We start from the raw sequence: 16,963 nt of genomic DNA, 5'->3' as shown, positions 1-16,963 counted from the left end.
AATTATCAATATTTTTCATGAGTGGTATTGTGAGAGTTGTGTGTACGCAATATGATGTATCGTCCCATTTTATGTTTTTTCACTATTTAGAATAACTAAATTCACGCAGATATGAGCTTAGTTAAGTTGATTTGAGCGAATGTGCTTTTCACTTTGCACTCGAGTTCGAATCCCTTAATATAAAAAAATAATTCAATAAAATGTGAAATTTTGACATAACTTTAAGAAGAAATGACTTATTCATATAAGGAGTTAAAGGTTTGTAAAGAATAAAGGAGATGGAATAATATGTTGTGTTATTGATATCTTGTTGTACATAAAACTATCCTTTATATACTAGGTTTACAATCTCCTATTCTAGCATAATTCCTAATTAAGGTTACAATCCAGGTTTGACCCATAAATTTTGGAGGTCTAATACAAGAAAGACAATTACAATATTTATAATTCTTCAATTATAAGATTTGATTTCCAACACTCTCCCTCCAATTGGAGATTGAATGTTGTGAAGTTCCAACTCGCCACTTAAGTAATTGAAGGCATCTCCTTCCAAAGCCTGCGTAAATATATCTGCCAGCTCATCTTCTAGGAAGGAGAAATTACACCAGCTTGCAGTTTGTCTCTTACAACGTGACAATCAATTTCAAGCATCCCCGCCTACATCCAGCGCATCTCCCGAGCCTATCCTTCCATCTCCTTCCACCAATTTCCTCGCGTTGAAAATAAAATTACATTAATTCCCATCAGTGTCGTGGTCATAGCGTCTGATTTCATTCGCCGGAATGATCCTTATGTCTGCCTTGCCCTCCAAGAGATCTCTAAATCTTCAGCCATTCGTGCTTTTATCATCGACATCTTCTGCTCCTCTGCGCTGCCAATGGTGAAGGAACTCGGCATTCCCACCTACGACTTTTACACCTCTGGAGCTGCAGCTTTTGCGGTTTTTCTGTACTTTCCGAAAATCGGGGAACAAACCACCAATAGCTTCAAGGATTTGACCGAGACTGTTTTAGAGTTTCCCGGGTTGAAGTCCCCCCTGAATGCCCCTCACATGCCTGAGCCAATGCTTGACCGAGATGACCCTGCTTATTGGGACATGGTCTACTTCTGCACCCACCTTCCCAAATCTAATGGGATCATAGCCAACACGTTTGAAGAGCTCGAGCCTCCTGCAGTCCTCAAAGCCATTGTTGGAGGTCTTTGTGTTCCTAATGCTCCCACTCCTCATGTCTACTACATCGGGCTATTGATTTCTGAAGAAAAAGAATTTGGGGATTCTGCAGATGCAGAAGATTGTTTGTCATGGCTTGATCAGCAGCCAAGTAGAAGTGTGGTGTTTCTCTGTTTTGGAAGCAGAGGATCATTCTCAGGGGCTCAATTGAAAGAGATAACAGATGGGTTGGAAAAGAGTGGACAGAGGTTTTTGTGGGTGATGAAGAAGCTTCCCCTTGATGAGAAAACCAAGCAGGTCCAAGGAGTACATGACTTTGAGTTGGAAGGTTTGTGGCCATAAGGGTTCTTGGAGAGGACCTAAGATGAAGGCTTGGTGGTGAAGTCATGGGCGCCGCAAGTGGCGGTGTTGAAGAAGGAATCCGTGGGCAGGTTCGTGAGGCATTGTAGGTGGAACTCGGTGCTTGAAGCGGTGATTGCCGGCGTGCCGATGGTGGCATGGTCACTCTATGCAAAGCAGCATTTGAATAAAAGTATTTTGGTGAAGGACATGGAAATGGCAATTGCTGTGAAGCAGAGAGAGGAAGATGGTTTGTGTTGGGGGATGAATTGGAGAGAAGCGTTAGGGAGTTGATGGAGTCGGAAAAAGGGGAAGAGCTTAGAGAAAGGAGCAGGAAAATGGGAGAGATAGCTTTGGCGGCTTGGAGTGAGTCTGGTTCATCCACTAGAAACTTCGTTAACTTTGTTAATAGCATTGCATAAGTTATGTATTTGCACTTTGCACTTGGTGAATAAAAAAATAAAGGAAAATACCAAGGGTGCATCTTCTTGTCCATCTTATTGTGTTTAAAATTTTTTCACTAAATGCGTAAGGAGGTGCAGTTGCACCTTCCTTCGCCAGAAAAACCATTATAGGTGCTTCAAATGGCCCATTTGTTTAGCTGATGGTGGTGCACTCTAAGTATACAAATTACTTTATTTTCATTTTCAGCATTTAAGTAAATGTCTTTGCCCTTTACCCAACTATTTGGTCACTGAAAAATATTTACCCATATTCGGCACATAGTTACTTTGTACTTTTGTTTGTTCATCAATAATATACTATCGCTTATTTTCGAAAGAAAAAAAAAAAGCAACCATTAGAAATTATTGAACCTTCCATATATTTCTAGCAATTAAAGTTGGGTGCTTCCTATCTACTTTACCATTTGGCTCCATTCGTTTTGATTTTACTTTATATATTCTTAATTTGTTTGAGTGTGGAAAATGTAACACATCACATTTATGTATTCTCAGTCTGTAAACACTATGCTTTTATCTGGTAAAGCTGAGTGTCATATATAGTGGTTATCATTCTATTTTATTAAAGAAAAAAATTATAAGAAAAAATATGTTGAAATTGAAATAGCTCAAAGTTGAGAAAAAGAAGTCTTTGAATTTATTTTATCTTTAACAAATTATGCAAATGAATATTATAGTAGTAGAACCAGGTTCAAAACTTTATAATTCCTTCAATAATTAAACTTTTATAATTTAAATGTATTGCCTTCATTTATCATAGTTGTTGGAAGTAGCTCGTAGATTTTACCTTTTTCTTCTCTCTTATTTTGGTGGTTTTTTTTTTTTTTTTCTTTGGGCCAAACGATAGAAATGTATTGAAAGGTTTAAGTCCAAAACAAGAACATTAATAAAAGGGCATGTTGGCTCCACCAACATTAAGCATGCTACTATATTTGGAAATCTTTTAATACTTTGCTGTGAGCTAGGTCATAGCAAATGAAGTGTATTTGCTAACCAGTCCTTTTTCCCATAACTTCATTGAAGTTCCTAAAACTCTAAAATGGCAGCTAGGTCTAGGTGTCTTTGCCATAACTTCATTCAAGTTCCTAAAACTCTAAAATGGCAGCTAGGTCTAGGTGTCTTTACATATTGGGTTCCAAGAGTGGTGGTTTGAACCTAACTCTGCCTGCCTTGAACTTACGTCGTTTACCAAACTATAAAAAACTAGAGAGAGCATCGGAATAATTGGTAAAAGCAAATTACTTTGACTAATGAGTCGTTAGTTGGATCGATCCAGATCTTTGGTGCGTTCCCAAGTGGTTATGACTTCAAAAACTTATTGTAACTATGTGTTCCCCTCCCCTTTGGCAAAAAATAAATAAAATATCAACAAAAAAAAAACAAATTAATTTGAATTTTTGTCTGATGTGGGTTAGGGAATGCATTGCTAATGCTCTTACCAAAAGACTAGAGATAGTATTGTAATAATTATTTCTCACACACATATAACTAAGGAGAGGGGATTTCTCACACACATATAACTAAGATGCCATAAAAATTTGAACTTAAGGTCTTGTGCAAGTTGATAACCTTTTTCACTGGGCACCCCATTCGCAGCATCATAATTACTAACTATATATATATATATATTTATTTATTTATTATTATTATTTTTTTGAAAGAAGCATCGTAATAACTATTACCATGTGATAAAAGCAAACTACCTTGAACTTTAGTCTCTTGTGCCTATTGGTTTTGCTTCGGCCTCGGGCCCCGTTTGTAACCAAAGACGGAAAAAATAAAATAAAATAGCGAGGGAATTTGAAGCTGCATGCAGAACAATGCTGGGAAAGTAAACTCTTATTTATCCTTGAACAAAAATGGACTCTTTACTTCAATTCCTGCACGTAAGATAACAGGTGAAAACATTTATTCCATTCACAACCACCGCCTTGCCTCGCCTATTAAATCATCCCTTGCATGCTCTTGCCAATACTCAAAAACCTCATTCATTATCAACACAGGTGGCTCTCTCACTTTCTCCCACATATTCATCATCTCAAAACAAGCAAAACACATTAATTCATTCATGGCCAAGGCCCCAATTAGGGTTTTTTCTTTGGTGGTTTTCTGGTTGATGGTGCTGGGTGGGGCGGTTTGGGGCCAAGATGTGAACTTTTCATCAGCGGCTGCAGCAGCAGCAGCACCACAAGGTCAAGTGGGTGGTGGTGGGAGGAGCGCAGAAATGGTGCCTGCCATGTTTGTGTTTGGAGACTCTTTGATTGACAATGGCAACAACAACAACATCCCATCATTTGCCAAGGCTAACTATTTCCCCTATGGCATTGATTTCAATGGTGGCCCTACCGGTCGTTTTTCCAATGGTTACACCATGGTTGATGAAATAGGTCTCTCTCTCTCTCTCTCTCTCTCTCTCTCTCTCTCTCTCTCTCTCTCTCTCTACTAGATCCTCTTCTTTGATTTTGTAGTGTAATATGTTTTGCTGTGAGATCAGTATTTCAGTGTATTATGATTGAATTTAAGTCACAAAGTTTATGTATATATTTTAATCTTTTTATGTGTGGGAGCAAGAAACATCTTGGGTTGGTAAATTGGTTCTTTATTTTTTAAAATTGGGTCTTTAATTAAACATAAATTAAGTGATCTGAAAGCCATCCTTAATTTGTAGATATATTATGGGTTACCCTTTGGTAATGTTGGTATGCTCTGTACGAGAAAGATAGAATTTGTCTCTCTGCTATGGCATGGACCCACCTGTCCTACCATTTTTACATATAAAGGGGGCCTTTTCATTCCCAATTTGGATATAAATCATGGCAATATTTCAACATTGGTGTTTTTTTATTTATAAAAAATATAATTTTTTTAAAAAGAAATTTGTTTCTCTTGGGTTTTCCAAGTGATTTTGATGTATATTATTTTAACATAAATATAATATTCAATATGCAGCTGAACTGCTAGGACTTCCCTTGATTCCTCCTTTTTCTGAAGCTTCTGGAGACCAAGTGCTTCATGGAGTCAATTATGCATCTGCAGCAGCTGGAATCCTTGATATCACTGGCAGAAACTTTGTAATTATAATTAACTACTTCATCCACAAAATTTATTTTATTTTATTTTTCCTGAAATTTTTAACTGAGGAATTTGATTTTAAATGGATTAGCAGAAGCCTTAGTGCTTTACATAACACAAGTTCAATCTTTTGCCATGTTCCAACATATCTAAACTATACAGCCTACAATTAACCAGAAGCATGTGTTTCAATGTTCCACTGTTTGGTAACAATTGTTTTGGTGTCAGGTGGGAAGAATACCTTTTGGTGAACAAATAAGGAACTTCCAGAGTACCCTTGATCAGATTACAGACAATCTCGGGGCAGATGACGTGGCCGGGGCAATTGCAGACTGCATCTTCTTTGTTGGAATGGGCAGCAATGACTACCTAAACAATTATCTTATGCCCAACTATCCCACAAGAACTCAGTACAATGCTCCACAATTTGCTGATCTTTTGACTCAACAATACACCCAGCAACTCACTGTAAGAACTTCTATTCATGGGCTCACCTGTAGGCGCGCATTTTCCATGACTTGATCACATGTGATAGACTCTGTAAGTTACCTAAGTTAACATCCTACTGTATGTGACATGTTACAGAGACTCTATAATCTTGGTGCTCGAAAGTTTGTTGTTGCTGGATTAGGGAGAATGGGCTGCATTCCAAGTATCTTGGCCCAGAGTCCAAGTGGAAGGTGCAATGAGGAAGTGAATCGCCTTGTTCTACCGTTTAATGCAAATGTGAAGACAATGATCAACAAACTTAACACCAACTTGCCAGGCGCAAAGTTCATTTACATTGACATTGCTCGAATATTCGAAGACATCGTCAACAATGCCAGATCTTATGGTAAATGCCTGGCTACTATTTAACTTCAAGTCATTCTTCACTGAAATAGAACTTTAGATTTTGTCTTTGTTGACCATGTCTCAACCCGTTTGCAATTTTATTTCTAGGATTCACTGTTGCAAATCGTGGATGCTGTGGCATTGGGCGCAACAGAGGCCAAATTACATGTCTTCCACTCCAAACACCATGCCCGAATCGAGACCAGTACATATTCTGGGATGCTTTCCACCCAACAGCAGCAGCCAACATCATAATTGGGAGGAAAGCTTTCAATGGGGACCTTAGCCAGGTTTATCCCATGAACATACAGAAGCTTGCCACTCTTAACATTAAAAGCAGCCCATAGAAAACTTGAGAGAAAACTTATGATATTTCTCGGCCCATAGAAAACTTATGATATTTCTAGTCATTTTCATGGTTTTATTCTACCATGTGGAATCTATCCATTTCGATTTGACAACTTGGTTTGAGTGTGGAAAATGTAATACATGCACATCAAAGACTCTTGTTCATGCATGTGAGAACCTAGTTATTCCATTAAAAAACCATTTCCCTTTTTCTTTTGATCATGATAAATGATGGCGTACAACCTGTGCCTTGCCTCGTGCTTCACCTAAGACTTGAATTTCCATCTACTTTTAGTGAAGAGTATTTCAAAACGTCTTCTCCCTCAAAAGCTTTGAGCAATGAAAAGGGAAAACCAGAAACACAAACCAACCAAAGCCATGGAAGAAGACACAATAGTCCTCTACGCAGCTCCAGGAATGGGACACATAATCTCCATGGTTGAGCTAGGCAAGCTCATTCTCAATCGCTACCCCAGAAAATTCTCCATTACCATTCTCTACACTTGTGGCAGTTTGGTTGACACTCCAAGCATCCCCGCCTACATCCAGCGCATCTCCCGAGCCTATCCTTCCATCTCCTTCCACCAATTTCCTCGCGTTGAAAATAAAATTACATTAATTCCCATCAGCTTCGAGGCCATATTGTTCGATTTCATTCGCCGGAATGATCCACATGTCCGTCTTGCCCTCCAAGAGATCTCTAAATCTTCAGCCATTCGCGCTTTTATCATCGACATCTTCTGCTCCTCTGCGCTGCCAATGGCGAAGGAACTCGGCATTCCCACCTACTACTTTTACACCTCTGGCGCTGCAGCTCTTGCGGTTTTTCTGTATTTTCCGAAAATCGGGGAACAAACTACCAAGAGCTTCAAGGATCTGACCGAGACTGTTTTGGAGTTTCCCGGGTTGAAGTCTCCCCTGAATGCCCCCCACATGCCTGAGCCAATGCTTGACCGAGACGACCCTGCGTATTGGGACATGGTCTACTTCTGCACCCACCTTCCCAAATCTAATGGGATCATAGCCAACACGTTTGAAGAGCTCGAGCCTCCTGCAGTCCTCAAAGCCATTGCTGAAGGTCTTTGTGTTCCTGATGCTCCCACTCCTCCTGTCTACTACATCGGGCCGTTGATTGCTGAAGAAAAAGAATCTGGGGATTCTGCAGAGGCAGAAGATTGTTTGTCCTGGCTTGATCAGCAGCCAAGTAGAAGTGTGGTGTTCCTCTGTTTTGGAAGCATAGGATCATTCTCAGGGGCTCAATTGAAGGAGATAGCAGATGGGTTGGAAAAGAGTGGACAGAGGTTTTTGTGGGTGGTGAAGAAGCCTCCCCTTGATGAGAAAACCAAGCAGGTCCAAGGAGTACATGACTTTGATTTGGAGGGTTTGTTGCCAGAAGGGTTCTTGGAGAGGACCAAAGATAGGGGCTTGGTAGTGAAATCATGGGCGCCGCAGGTGGCGGTGTTGAAGAAGGAATCAGTGGGTGGGTTCGTGACGCATTGTGGCTGGAACTCGGTGCTTGAAGCGGTGATCGCCGGCGTGCCAATGGTGGCATGGCCGCTCTATGCAGAGCAGCATTTGAATAGGAGTGTTTTGGTGAAGGACATGGAAATGGCGTTTGCTGTGGAGCAGAGAGAGGAAGACGGGTTTGTGTTTAGGGAGGAATTGGAGAGAAGCGTTAGGGAGTTGATGGAGTCGGAAAAAGGGAGAGAGCTTAGAGAAAGGAGCAGGAAAATGGGAGAGATGGCCTTGGCTGCTTGGAGTGAGTCTGGTTCATCCACTAGAAACTTGGTTAACTTTGTTAATAGCATTACATGAGTTATGGATTTGCACTTTGCACTCGGTGAATAAAAAAAATAAATGAAAATACCAAGGGTGCATCTTCTTGTTCACCTTATTGTGCTTAACAAATTTTCAATATATATATGTCATATTCTGGGATGCTTTCCACCCAACAGCAGCAGCCAACATCATCATTGGGAGAGGAAAGCTTTCAATGAGGACCTTAGCAAGGTTTATCCCACGAACATACAGCAGCTTGCCACTCTCGACATTAAAAGCAACCCGTGGAAAACTTAAGATATTTCTAGTCATTTTGATGGTTCTACTATACCATTTGGCTCTATCCATTTTCATTTTACTACTTTGTTTGAGTGTGGAAAATGTAATAGGTGCACATCAAAGACTCTTGCTCTTGAGTTTTGTCATTTTCAAGTTCATGTCAAGTATACTAGGTTAAAGGATGTAAATCCACTTAATGCAGCTCAAGTTTGTAACACATTTATCTTGTTCGAGCTTTATTCTGACGAAACAAGCCAAACTCAGTAAGCTTTTTAAAATTTAAGTCAAGCTTAAGTTTCATAAAGTCCGTAAGAAGTTCAAATTGTATCAAGAGATATGTCATAAGTTAAAAGTATTTTTGAACTTCTCATTAGTATCAAAGTTCACTTATTTCCTTTTACATTTTATCTTCTGTTACCTGTTGCATGTTTTCTTATATGCATTGGAAATTTTCCTGTTATCTACCATTAGGATGAATTGAGCTAAGTATTGTACTCAAGCATAGCTCATTCCACACAAAAGTTCATCCATGATGGGGATGAGTCGTGGACAGTGCCATACAATTTTGCAGGAAGCTGTGGTTGAAGCATAAAGAACTCTGCTGCAGACTGCAGTCCATCCATATTATTGTGCCTTCAAAAGGAGAAACGTACGAGAGGAGAAAAAGGAGAAAAGAAGAGAAAAGTAGCTGAGATCCTAAACTTTTATTTGTTCTCCTCCTCCTGGATTCACATGCGGCGACAGGACAGACAGCGAGGGAAATATATGGAAATGAAAAACGTAAGCAACTCGAGCGGAATCTCTCCACCAACCTCCTGCACCACAATTTATTTTTGCCCGTGAGAGCACAATCTCGACCTCTCGAGTTGCTCACATTAAGTGGATTTACATCCTTTAACCTAGTACACTTGACATGAACTTGGTTTTTGTTTTGGAACTGTAGGTCTGGTAAATTGCCCTTTTGTATTTATTATATGTTTTGTTTTTTTACCTTTTTGTTTCCCCTTGCTTGGAGAGTTGGTAGACTACATTTCCTGATAGACTTATTGAAGTATTTATACTTCACTTTTCATGCTGGAAAATTTTAGGATTCAAATTGGCCATGGGAAAAGTTGCAAAAGTAAATTCCATGAAATTCTACTCTCTTTTTTTTAAAAAAAAAATATTACAAGCATTATTCTACTTTAATCTAATATAAACTACGGGGAGGGGGATTCGAAGTCGAGTGCAGAGTGGAGAGCACATCCGCTCTAGCCAACTTGGCTAAGCTCATGTCTGCCATTAAATTCTACTTTAGAAGTATTCCATATATGTATTTCCACCAATTATGAATTCAAACATTAAAAGTGCAAGCAGTAAAGTACTAAAACAGAACAAACCTTTTATTCAGACTAATTAGCAATCAGCTGCAAAGCATCACAGTAATTAACAATTTAGATAAAATTAGAAATCATATAGGCCCTTGCATGAAGTTCCAATCCCCTTACAGCATAGCCAATTGTTGTATATTAATTGGACAAGTATATGACTGTGTATTGGAACTGTATGATGCCTTGCCTAGCAGAATGTTTGCTGCTTCTGTTGGATGAAAGGCATCCCAAAACATGTACTTTGTGCGATCTCTACAAGCTTGTTGAAGAGGCAGACAAGTTATCTGCCCATTGTTCCTTCCTACACCACAACATCCTTTATCTATCACTTCAAAACCTGCAGCATTTTCAAAATTAAAGCAGGGTTTAGATATGAAATCACAGATCAACATAAAACTTGCATTTGGACACAGAGCATATTACCAGCAGCAGATGCATTTTGAAACAGATCAAAGGTGCTTTGATAAGAATCTAGGTAGACAAACTTGGCTCCAGGCAATTGACCACGATTGAAATTGTCAACCATCTTTTTAAGTCCCGAGTTGAAAATAAGGATGGCATTGTTGATGTTTTCATTGCAGCGGCTGCTATTGCTATGATACCTTGCTAGTTGATAAGGTATGCAACCGATTTGGCCAACCCCAGTCACAATCACCTTCCGAGCTCCCAATGCATACAATTGCTGGAAGAAAAAAAAAATGAAGGTTTTCAAAACTTAGAACAGTAACTAAATGCTGTTTTCTTCATGTGTTTTCAAGATCTAAATGAAGGAAAATTATGTGGGAAAAGCTAAGAGTATAGGTTGAATTGCCATTCCTGGACTTACGCTCAGCTGGCGCGAATAGTCCTGAAGGAGTGCGGCAGCGTAAGCTTTCGTAGTGTAATCAGAACTAGATGTATAGAAGTTTGGCATAAAATAGTTGTTAAGATAGTCATTACTTCCCATCCCAGAATAGAAGATGCATCTTCCAAGATAGTTGCTGAGTGCATTGGCATCTCCTCTGAAGAACCTCCTCATTTCTGCCACTGTATTGCCAAAGTTTGAAACTTGTTGGTTCATGGATGTGTGAGCACCCTGCAGAAGAAAATTCATGATACTTCATATTTTCCTCTGTCCCTCATTCAAAAATTTGAGTTTGAGTGCTTGTTTATGTAAAAAGAAATAATGGACTCAGAAGGCTAGTATAAAATGTTAGCATCTTATGTAGTTTAAAATGTCACAATGTTCTCAATGGCTTAACGCAACCATTAGCATCATGATCCCATGATTTCTTACCAGATTATCTCCCGTTTCATCGCGAATTCCAGCTGCGCCTGATGCATAATTCACTCCCCTCAGAAGTGCAGCTCCGCGAGTTCTTGAGTAAGGCGGAATATAAGTTTGAAACCCCAGAAGCTGAGCTGCAAATCCCACAAAAAATAAGCACACACCAGCTTGGAACATTACTTAAGCTCATATGATTAAAGCACATATTATCATTCTAATCATTAATGATATACATCACAAAAATGTGATATACATCGTATCATATCATTGAGTTACCTAGAACATCAACATAGGTTCTTCCATTAGTGAAGCGGCCAGTGACACCCTGAGGGAAGTCAATGCCATAAGGCCTATAGTTGGCCCTAGCAAGAGTGACAATGCCATTATTGTTTCCATTGTCTACCAATGAGTCACCAAATATGAAGAAACCAGGAACTTGTGCCTGTTGTGGCTGTGACCAAGCCCTGCCATTGAACCCTAGCCAAAGAGCAACAATTAACAACAAACCCAAGTCACAAAATTTCCTCATGTTTGATTGGAACCTTTAAGTTTTTCTGAGACTGATTATAATTGGTGTAGTTTTATAGACATTTTGTTGGGGACCTTTTGCTTTGGCTATTATGCGATTCATGCAATATATGGTTGTGAGAGTGGGGAAGTTTCTGGTACAAGTAAGGGAGGAAGAACTTTTGGTTGCGGGTCATGTGTGCCTTTAACACTCAACCAGCGGTGATGATCTGTTCAAGACCACTATCTCGTGACCAGAAAGGCCATAACTTTATTTATATCCACATATAGAAGAACAGGTACAAAGTGGAATAATATGATGGCTATAGGGTTAATTGTATCAATGGTCTATGAATTATAAATCGATTTGCATTTTCGTCCTTGAATTCAGTCACTAAACTTTGTAGTTCTTGGACTGTCATTACTTAAACTTTGCAGTTCTTGGACTCTGTCATTACTTCTGTCAAATTTTCCGTCTATTTGAGGGGTAAAAGCGTCAATTTAGGTCCACTAGAAAGCATAATAACTTAGGGTTTATAACTATTCCACAAATTATTTGAAAGACAGTACCTTTAAAAATCATCATTTCAAGGACAGATATTCATTCCACGGCATTAATTTCCGGTGCGGCTTACTTTCTAGTTTGACGCAAGAGGGAGGAGCTGCAAAATTAAACCCATTTCTCAGAGAACTCAAGCCAAAGCACATACAAGTCAGCTTCGTGGTTCGAAATGCAATTCATCAGTGGAAATTCAAACTATTATCCTAATATAGCAAATGGATTTCTTTTATTTTTTGTGTGAAAAACAAATAGCTTTCACTACCAAGCTGTGTTTTCATTTAAATTGTGAAATTAAATTTCTTGTCATTAAGAGACAATATACTATCAAGGACAGAACATTCAACACCAAACACAGTCAAAACTAGAATTACAAAATGTTTATTACTGCACTCTAAATTCCTTGCTATGGATCAACGAACTTTACGAACTTTTTCTTCCTGCCCTAACCCAAGTGATTTCTGCGCACTTGCAATACCTTCAGGATCTGCAATACAAGAACTACGTTAATCAGATTTCAATGTCAAAGGTTTTATCATATGCCCAAGTTTTCAATTATCTGGCCTCAACTAGGGATCAAGTGCATGCACGTCCAAGGAAAAGTTTTACTCAGAATTACATTCAGAAGTTTTGTTGGCCGATCATGAGCATGAAAGTTTCCCTTCCCACATAATAATGAACCACATTGAGAGAAATAATTGATCTCTCTCACTTTAATTTAAAAAGATATAAACAGTTTAAACTTATAGATTATGCTTCTACTAGCATATAAAGATAGCTATAGTATTGCCACTTCATACACAGCAACCGCAGGTTGAGGGCACGGGGTCCCAGTCTATTTTTATCTATTCTTTTCTGATTAATTTTAATGTTAAACATCTTGGCATCTACAAAGTGTAAGCACATATACGTACCAAAAAATTGTGTGAAAATACGAGTGAAGAAGTTCAAGTTGCGGGAGACATTGTACGCCATGACAGGTGGAAGAGGTTTCACAACAGTGTCGATGCTAAAAACCCGTTGAAGGAACTGCAAACCAAGTTGTCACACGTAAACTTATCAAATAACAAATTCAGATGCAAATGTTATACAGCAAAATGAGATGGAACCATGGAAATTATGCACATAGAAAATCAAAAGTAAATAAAGGCAAATAATTTATAGCACATAACTGAACGACTGGAAGATAGTCAATTCAATATGGAGTCCATACTTACTGAAACAGGTCAGACACACAAAGTCCAATATTTTTTTTTTCTTCAGAATTGGGAGAAAGGGAAACTGAACTGGGGACCTCTTCTACTAGTAGAGAGAAATACCAAAGACCAACAGCTAGTTGGTTGAGAAAAAAATCTAATTTTTACCATCCTACTTGCATGGTACTGCCATGACTCGCTTCCAGGTTAGTTAAGGCTTGTGTTCCTTCACTAAGTGCAATTCAAGAACACAAACACTTCTGAAAACACTAGCAGAAGGGCTTTACTGAAATATGGTTTTGGCAGTCAAGCCTCAGTTCTACATCCTTACCACCCACAGAGTTTTGAAACATAAGGGCAAACTAGTTCAAACTTAATAGGACAAGTTCATTTGAAAATTTGCAAGTAATGTAGTTCCAATCCCAATACTCAAAATTTACAGTATGACTTATGAGCTAAGTCTTTAATCTAGGCAAGACTGATTCGCTTCGTGAAGCAATTATGGCTTACAACCACAGAATCTGTCAATAACATTGCAACAAATGACTAATTCCCACAAAATCTCCTGAATTAAGTACAGACAGATGTCTAAAATAAACCCAAGACCAGCTCTCTCACTAGTGAGAACCAAATTTATGGAACACGTGAAGCAGCACACAAGAATGACGCACAACCCAGAAAAGTACGAGACCCAAAATTTTCATAATCATATCCTAATGGAAAAAACCATTACATTAGCAAACCTCTGCAATATTGAAAAATGCATAATTACACAAAACATTAAAATTAAGAAGTTCTGGGCATGTAACCAAGAAATTGCCAGTTGGGCATTCAAACAAACACATTGTGTGTCTCTAACTCCAACCACAAGTTAATAAAAACAACCAAATTAACAAATAGTCTGAGAGCATAACAGCAAGTATTAAGGAAATTGCCCAACTGGGTAAGCTTAAAAAGACCTGAAAGTTACGCTGGAAGCTATAGCGGAGCTCAGGGTCGATCTCAGTGAGAGAGTCTTCATAATCTTGGTCTTTGGAGCGCTTCGTTTTCTTTTTAGGAACGTGCATGGTTGGAGTGGACCCTGGCTGGCTTGTCACTTTAAGCTTCGCGTCTTGGAATTCATCTTCAGCCTCTTCTTCAACCCTCCATGGAGCTGAAGACATCAACTGCTTCTTTGTCTTCGACATGTTCTCTCAATCCACACTCAGTATTTGCCTTCGCGGAGAGCCTAAGATGATGACCTGGTTAATGGAAGAGGGGGCGTTTATTTTAGATAGGGTCCGTGTTTGGATGCTGGTGGAGTTGTGCTCTGTTCTACCGCGAGGAATACCTTGTCTCGACGCCGAATTACGGGGTTTAACATGTTTTTACAATGAGCCCCCCCTCCCTCACAACCTTCTCGAATATTCTTAAGCATTTTTTAGCACCATTTTGAAGAAAAGCGAAATTATATTTTTGGTTCTTGTAATTTGACTATGTTTTTGCTTTAGTTTTTCGTCATTTCAATTTTGTCAATGCTAGTAAAATGGTTGCAAATGTTCACAAGGATGGCAGTGAGACCATCTACTTTATTCATTTCGGAGATGATGACGACCAATCTTTTCTAGGCCTTCTATGTTGGGGTCCTTTTGTTTTTCCTATAAAAAATGCTATTAATATCAAATTTGTATATTACATTGTGTGCTATCTTTCTAATATGAGTCCAATTTTCCTGTTTTCATTTCCTCTGTTTCATTTTGTTACCTATCTAAACTCTTTAAACATGTCTCTACACTTAATCTCTAACTAACTCTGTTAACTTTTGTAAGAAACTGATATGTAATTGATTTGTGTTATTTTATTCAAGAGGCAAAGCCACAAACTTATAGATACAAAAGCATCCTAATATGGTTCCTACGATCAAGCTAAATCATTCACAAATAAGGAAAGAAGTTATTTACAATATTGATAGAATCAACATTCCATTCTAAGCTCGTTCTCCTTCAACACTCCCCCTCAAATTGGAGTGTATGTTTATGACACCCAACTTGCTAAGTAACACTTCAAACTGTGCCGAGCTTAATGGCTTAGTGAACAAATCGGCTGGCTGATTTGCAGTTCGAATATGAGCTGTCCGAATCATACCTTTCTGAATTTTCTCTCTAACCAGATGACAATCTATCTCTATGTGTTTGGTTCTCTCATGAAACACCGGATTCGATGTTATGTGTATAGCCGCCTGATTATCACAAAACAAGGTTGCTGGCTGTGTGTGATCAACTCCCAAATCCTTCAAAATGTTCTTCAACCATGTGACTTCGCAGCAAGTGGTAGCCATAGAGCGATACTCGGCCTCCGCACTTGAACGCGATACCGTTGTTTGTTTCTTAGTGTTCCAAGAGACCGGTGCTTGCCCAAGTAAAATGCAGTACCCCGTGATTGATCTCCTTGTGTTTACAATGTGCCCAATCGGCATCACAGAATGCCCGCAATTGGAGTGACCCTGTAGATGGTAGTAGGATACCTTGACCCGGTGTATGCTTAATGTACTTAAGCACTTTATGGGCTGCTTCCAAATGCGGTTGCCGTGGCTTGTCCATGAACTGGCTCAGTACATGTACGGCATAAGTCAGGTCCGGTCTAGTTATGGTCAAATATATCAACCTCCCAACCATTCTTCTGTATGACGAAGCATCATCTAGTAATTTTCCATTGAACTGTGAGAGTGATAAATTCTGTTCCACTGGGAACCGAGAAGGTTTGACACCTAAAAATCCAGCATCATCCAAAATCTCCAAGGCATATTTACGTTGCGACAAACTGATTCCACGCCGTGATCTGGCAACTTCGATGCCAAGGAAATACTTCAACTGCCCCAAATCCTTAAGCTTGAACTGGTTGGCCAAGAATAATTTTGTGTTCTCTATATCCTCCAAATTGTTCCCTGCCAGTATGACGTCATCAACATATACAAGCAGTGTTAGGAAGTTACCTTGACGACGACGGACGAACAGAGAATAATCGGATCGTGACTGTTGGAATCCCGCGGCTTTGAGGGCAGTAGACAGCTTGATAAACCACTGTCTAGATGCCTGTTTTAAACCGTACAACGACTTGTGCAATTGACAGACCCGATGCTCCCCCTTTCGTCCGAAACCAGGAGGCAAGGACATGAACACCTCCTCATCAAGGTCGCCATTCAAAAATGCGTTGTTCACATCCAATTGGTGGAGATGCCAGCCACGCAGGGAGGCCACACTAAGGAGAACACGGACAGTCACCAATTTGGCAACCGGGGCAAAAGTTTCCTGGTAATCAATGCCTTCCACTTGACTGTAACCCTTTGCCACTAAGCGGGCTTTGTAGCATTCTACCGTGCCATCGGCCTTCAATTTCACCTTATATACCCACTTACAGCCGATCGGTCATTTATGAGGGGGCAACGACACCAAGCTCCAACTCCCATTAGCCTGTAATGCATCAACCTCAGATTTCATGGCGGCACGCCATTGTGGAATTTGGACTGCCTGAGAGAAACTCGTAGGTTCTTGAAGAAGGGTAAGTTGGGTAAGATATGTTTTGTGAGAGTGAGAAAGTTGAGCATAAGACAAGGACTGAGAGAGGGGGTGGGCCGTACCTGAAGGGATGACCAAGTTCGTGGAAGACATTGGTGCGGGTCTTGAAGGGAGGCCAGACTCGAGGTGGAAGTCTTGCAAATAGGCAGGCGGTCAAGTAGAGCGACTGCTGCGGCGCGGAGCGATGGTGGGAGATGTGGGCGATGGAGATGGGGAATGAGAAGGCA

General features: G+C 39.6%; 4 protein-coding genes and 1 pseudogene across 5 annotated transcripts; 3 read left to right on the top strand and 2 right to left on the bottom strand.

The window, feature by feature from the left end:
- LOC18791120 lies at window positions 52-2,114 on the top strand (annotated as a pseudogene).
- LOC18791383 (GDSL esterase/lipase At1g71691) lies at window positions 3,671-6,332 on the top strand. Its single transcript, XM_007223256.2, has 5 exons — window positions 3,671-4,358; window positions 4,921-5,042; window positions 5,272-5,511; window positions 5,629-5,878; window positions 5,986-6,332. The coding sequence occupies exons 1-5, from the start codon at window positions 3,782-3,784 to the stop codon at window positions 6,222-6,224; spliced, it is 1,428 nt and encodes a 475-aa protein (XP_007223318.2). The 5' UTR covers window positions 3,671-3,781; the 3' UTR covers window positions 6,225-6,332.
- LOC18789761 (UDP-glycosyltransferase 88F5) lies at window positions 6,468-8,500 on the top strand. The gene has a single exon (XM_020566179.1). It carries the CDS (start codon window positions 6,565-6,567, stop codon window positions 8,038-8,040), a length of 1,476 nt encoding a protein of 491 aa, XP_020421768.1. The 5' UTR covers window positions 6,468-6,564; the 3' UTR covers window positions 8,041-8,500.
- Window positions 9,643-12,113, bottom strand: LOC18793782 (GDSL esterase/lipase At1g33811). Of its 2 annotated transcripts, XM_020566205.1 has the most exons (6): window positions 11,998-12,113; window positions 11,197-11,397; window positions 10,930-11,054; window positions 10,480-10,728; window positions 10,077-10,335; window positions 9,643-9,990 (listed from the first exon to the last, which is right to left on the bottom strand). In XM_020566205.1, exons 1-6 carry the CDS (start codon window positions 12,011-12,013, stop codon window positions 9,767-9,769), a joined length of 1,074 nt encoding a protein of 357 aa, XP_020421794.1. In that variant the 5' UTR covers window positions 12,014-12,113; the 3' UTR covers window positions 9,643-9,766. The 2 variants fall into 2 exon arrangements, with proteins under 2 accessions (XP_020421794.1, XP_007226475.2); XM_007226413.2 differs by lacking the exon at window positions 11,998-12,113 and having other exon boundaries at window positions 11,197-11,532.
- LOC18792822 lies at window positions 12,219-14,581 on the bottom strand. The gene is made up of 3 exons (XM_007225980.2): window positions 14,142-14,581; window positions 12,901-13,015; window positions 12,219-12,473 (listed from the first exon to the last, which is right to left on the bottom strand). Exons 1-3 carry the CDS (start codon window positions 14,367-14,369, stop codon window positions 12,400-12,402), a joined length of 417 nt encoding a protein of 138 aa, XP_007226042.1. The 5' UTR covers window positions 14,370-14,581; the 3' UTR covers window positions 12,219-12,399.

Source organism: Prunus persica, chromosome G1 (assembly GCF_000346465.2).
Source record: "Prunus persica cultivar Lovell chromosome G1, Prunus_persica_NCBIv2, whole genome shotgun sequence".
NCBI classification, from domain to species: domain Eukaryota; kingdom Viridiplantae; phylum Streptophyta; class Magnoliopsida; order Rosales; family Rosaceae; genus Prunus; species Prunus persica.
The sequence above is the reverse complement of the archived record's forward strand: the minus strand, read 5'-3'. Positions and strand labels throughout refer to the sequence as shown.